This window comes from Bison bison, unplaced genomic scaffold (assembly GCF_000754665.1).
Source record: "Bison bison bison isolate TAMUID 2011002044 unplaced genomic scaffold, Bison_UMD1.0 scf7180017864074, whole genome shotgun sequence".
NCBI lineage: Eukaryota > Metazoa > Chordata > Mammalia > Artiodactyla > Bovidae > Bison > Bison bison.
Genome location: NW_011494646.1, coordinates 165,310 through 169,832, shown reverse-complemented (window position 1 = coordinate 169,832; position 4,523 = coordinate 165,310). Strand labels below are relative to the sequence as shown.

General features: G+C 38.6%; 1 protein-coding gene across 1 annotated transcript; it reads right to left on the bottom strand.

Annotated features, from left to right (window-relative positions):
• Positions 1–1,603: 1,603 nt before the first annotated feature.
• LOC104986796 (olfactory receptor 5T1-like) lies at positions 1,604–2,578 on the bottom strand. Its single transcript, XM_010837479.1, has one exon. It carries the CDS (start codon positions 2,576–2,578, stop codon positions 1,604–1,606), a length of 975 nt encoding a protein of 324 aa, XP_010835781.1.
• Positions 2,579–4,523: the final 1,945 nt, after the last annotated feature.

Below are 4,523 nucleotides of genomic sequence, written 5' to 3'. Positions count from 1 at the left end.
TGACTATCTGTAAAAATCAGAGACTCAGTTAGTACTGACAGAGTATGGCATACCTACACATGGGTCACAGTTCATGGGTCACTCCACTTGGGTCTCACCTTTTGGGGCCTTCTGGGACTCATGTATACAGGTCTAGAAGCAAAGAGAGGCAGTTAGGGTGGGTCCTGATGAGCATCTGCAGTGAAGCAGACGATGGCAGCCTCAGAAGAGGCCATAACACTTCCCTCAGGCAATGCTGGGTTATCTACATTGTCTGCATGGTCATCTCCAATGGGAAGATCAGAGTGGTAACACCATTTCTCTTGGTCATATAGATTTACTGTTTTAATTTTTAGATCCCCTTTTTTTAAATTTATTTTCCCCAGTCAATTCCCTCTAGTTAAACAGTAGGTACTATACAAGGCCAGCTGATATTTGTTGTGTTTTTAGCAAACTCATCTCTGTAGGTATAGGAGATAAGGGCAGACACAGAAAATTTGAAGTCATGTATATAGCACTCAAGTTGGGAATTTGAATCCTTTATTAGTAGAAGGTAGTGGTGTCAAGGGGAAACTGAGCCAAAGCTGAGTCAGGACCAGGAATGGAGAGAAACCCATATAGATGTTCTGCAGCTTAGTGGGGTAAGGGAAATATTTAGCAGGTACTTGTATGTTATTCTTGAGTTGTGTGTTTTTTTTTATTCTTTAGTTCATGAACATTATTGATAAATGCTAACACCAAGACTCTGTATTTTGTGAGAAAATAATGGTTTATACATGCTTTTGTGTATATATGTGTGGGTATAAGTAAAATGGCACCCCACTCCAGTACTCTTGCCTGGAAAATCCCATGGACAGAGGAGCCTGGTCGGCTGTAGACCATGGGTCGCTAAAAGTCAGACACGACTGAGTGACTTCATTTTCACTTTTCACTTTCCTGCATTGGAGAAGGAAATGGCAGCCCACTCCAGTGTTCTTGCCTGGAGAATCCCAAGGACAGGGGAGCCTGGTGGGCTGCCGTCTATGGGATCGCACAGAGTTGGACACGACTAAGGTGATTTAGCAGTAGCAGTATAAGTAAATCCAATATTTGCCTGTTGAAGTCCTAAACTTCTTACCTCAGTCTGTCACTGAATTTAGAAATAGGGTCTTTGAGGGGGCAACTATAGGGTGGGACCTTAATTCAATATGATTGTGTATGTTGATGAGAGAGGCCTCAGAAGAAAACAACCCTGGATACACCTTGATTTCAAACACAAAGCATCCAGGACAGTGAGAAAATACATTTGTGTTGTTCAGCCACAGTGTTATGTAGTTTGCTATGGCAGCCTTGGCAAAAGTGTATCACCAGTTATCAGCATGTATATGTATATATGTTGGTATATATGTGTATATTGGGGTGTGCATATATTTATAAACTCGTTAAGAAACCAAAGGATGATCATTATCCACATCTGCAAAAACCACACAGTTGGCTGTTGACCATAATCTTTATTTATGAAATATCCAAGAAGAAATAAAAGGCATAAACGTAAAAATAAAAAACTTGTATCTTGACTTTTTATATGGAGACAATAACATAAGTCTTAATTTCTTCAACTCAGTGTTTAGTGTGAAAATGTACTTTATGAACAAACTGATTTTTTCCCAAACACTCTTTTGATTGCCTCTTTGACATCTTTGTTCCTTAAACTGTAAATGACAGGATTTAGCATGGGAATGATAATGCTGTAAAATATTGACACAATCATGTCATGGTCTAAAGCATAGCTGGAACTTGGTCTCATGTACATAAAGAGGATGGTCCCATGGTAAATGGACACTCCAGTTAGGTGAGAGCCACATGTTGAAAAGACTTTCATTCTCCCTTCAGCAGAATGCATCCTCAGAATGGCCAACAGAATGAAACCATAGGAGATCAGGACAATCAGGACAGTGACTATCTCAATGGAGCCCACAAGGTAGAAGAGCAGAAGCTGGTTTGTGTGAGTGTCAGAGCAAGAAATAGCGAGGAGGGGAGGGATGTCACAGAACACATGTCTGATTTCATTGGAGGCACAGAAGGAGAGGCTGAAAGTAGCCACTGTGTGTACAGTAGCATGCATGATGCCACCAACATAGGAAGCAATGATAAGTGGCACGTAGACTCTGGGAGCCATGCGGACTGAATACAGGAGGGGGTCGTAGATGGCCACGTAGCGATCATATGCCATTGCAGCCAGAAGAAAGCATTCTGTGGTCCCAAAAGTAACTAAAAGAAGTGTCTGTGTTATACACTCAAGATATGAAATAGTTTTATTTTCCACCAGGAAATTGACTATCATTTTTGGAGTGACGACTGACGAACAGCAGGCATCCAAGGATGATAACACACTCAGAAAATGGTACATAGGTTTGTGGAGCCTGGAATCCACAATGACCAAGAAAACCAACCCCAAATTCCCTATCAGTGTAAAAAGATAGATTGCTAGAAATAGTAAAAATATAAAAACTTGAACCTCAAAATCATCTGTAAACCCCATCAATATAAACATGGTGATTTCAGTCACATTTCTTACCTGAACCCTGTATAAATCCAAATCTGATCGTGACCCTGACATTTCAGTTTTTATTTTTCTGTTCTAAAGGCAGTATATAGTGAATATAGAGTCCATGCAATTATACCCTCCTATTTGCTTCTTAGAAGGCTATATTGAATCCTAAAATTATTTGCAATGAGGAAATAAGCAGGGATTAAATGCTGAATTCAAGTGGATGTATCACCCTGTAAAAATAAATAAATTAATTATTGTTGGTTAAATTTGTTCCATTAAAAATTTTGCCAATTTAGTTTATTTTCTGTTAAACTTACTGCTTACTGTTTTAGCATTACATCATTTTAAAAATCACAAATACAAATATAGGAAGTTTTAAATTAACAAATAATGGAAACTACACATCTGAGTGCTAATCCTAGATTTCATTAGTGATTATACCTTTCTTTAATTTTGCAACTTATAAAATCGGAGCAAACACACATCATAAAATTGTGTTGAATTTAAATGATAAAAACCAATGTGGAAATTATTAAGCTTTAAAGAATGTCCAGATGACTAAATGGGATAAGTTAGACTTACTTTACAACTAGCTCACGAGGCAGCTTTTCTAAGCCAAATCATTTTATGTCCTCTTTTCTGACTACTTTCCCTGTTTAACTAGTACTGCTGGAGGAACAGTGGTGAACAGAACAGAATACATTATTCTGCAGTTAAATGCAGTATGCCAAGAAAACATCAAGTTGTTGGTTTGTGGTTTTGCATTTCAGCTTTCATTCTTTGAAAAACATAACATTCAGTTTGTTCATTTTCTCCCCCACAATTTATTATACTGCTAATGTTTTCTTGACTACCAACTAAAATTTTCCTATACATACATTCTATCTCTGCAAAGTCCTTGCATGTGTGTTTGAGACACATTCATAGCAAAAATAAACTATGAGACGTTCATTCCATATATTATAGTTGCACATGGAGTTTGTACAAATACTATAAACTAAATGTCACCTGATGATATATAATAAAGTTCTTTCTATAATGCATTGCTAAAAACGTAATATCCAGATTAAATCCCAATGTAGTGTTTTATCACTGCTATATTTCCCTATGCTGGCAGTGTTGCTTATTCAAAGGAATATGAAAACAAGGAATGTGTAATACATAATCAAAATGTTAAAGAATCACCAGTATCTGGTCCTACAGCTTCCATTTTTGAAACATAATTAAGTATTGCATCTATATTATAGGAGCAAGATTTCAGCCTGCTAACTTTTGTTCTTCCTCGGCGTTCCATAGACCAATATGCATTAAGGGTGTACAAAATCTGTAGTGCAAAGGACTGGGTTGAATTCAATGACTTACAAATGATTTATATTCTTAACATGAAACATTATATTTTTGTTTTGTTTCAGATCAGATCAGACCAGATCAGTCGCTCAGTCATGTCCGACTCTTTGTGACCCCATGAATCACAACACGCCAGGCCTCCCTGTCCATCACCAACTCCCGGAGTTCACTCAAACTCACATCCATCAAGTCAGTGATGCCATCCAGCCATCTCATCCTCTGTCATCCCCTTCTCCTCTTGCCCCCAATCCCTCCCAGCATCAGAGTCTTTTCCAATGACTCAGCTCTTCGCATGAGGTGGCCAAAGTACTGGAGTTTCAGCTTTAGCATCATTCCTTCCAAAGAAATCCCAGGGCTGGTCTCCTTCAGAATGGACTGGTTGGATCTCCTTGCAGTCCAAGGAACTCTCAAGAGTCTTCTTCAACACCACAGTTCAAAAGCATCAATTCTTCAGCTCTCAGCCTTCTTCACTGTCCAACTCTCACATCCATACATGACCACAGGAAAAACCATAGCCTTGACTAGACAGACCTTTGTTGGCAAAGTAATGTCTCTGCTTTTGAATATGCTATCTAGGCTGGTCATAACTTTCTTTCCAAGGAGTAAGCATCTTTTAATTTCATGGCTGCAGTCACCATCTGTAGTGATTTTGGAGCCCAGAAAA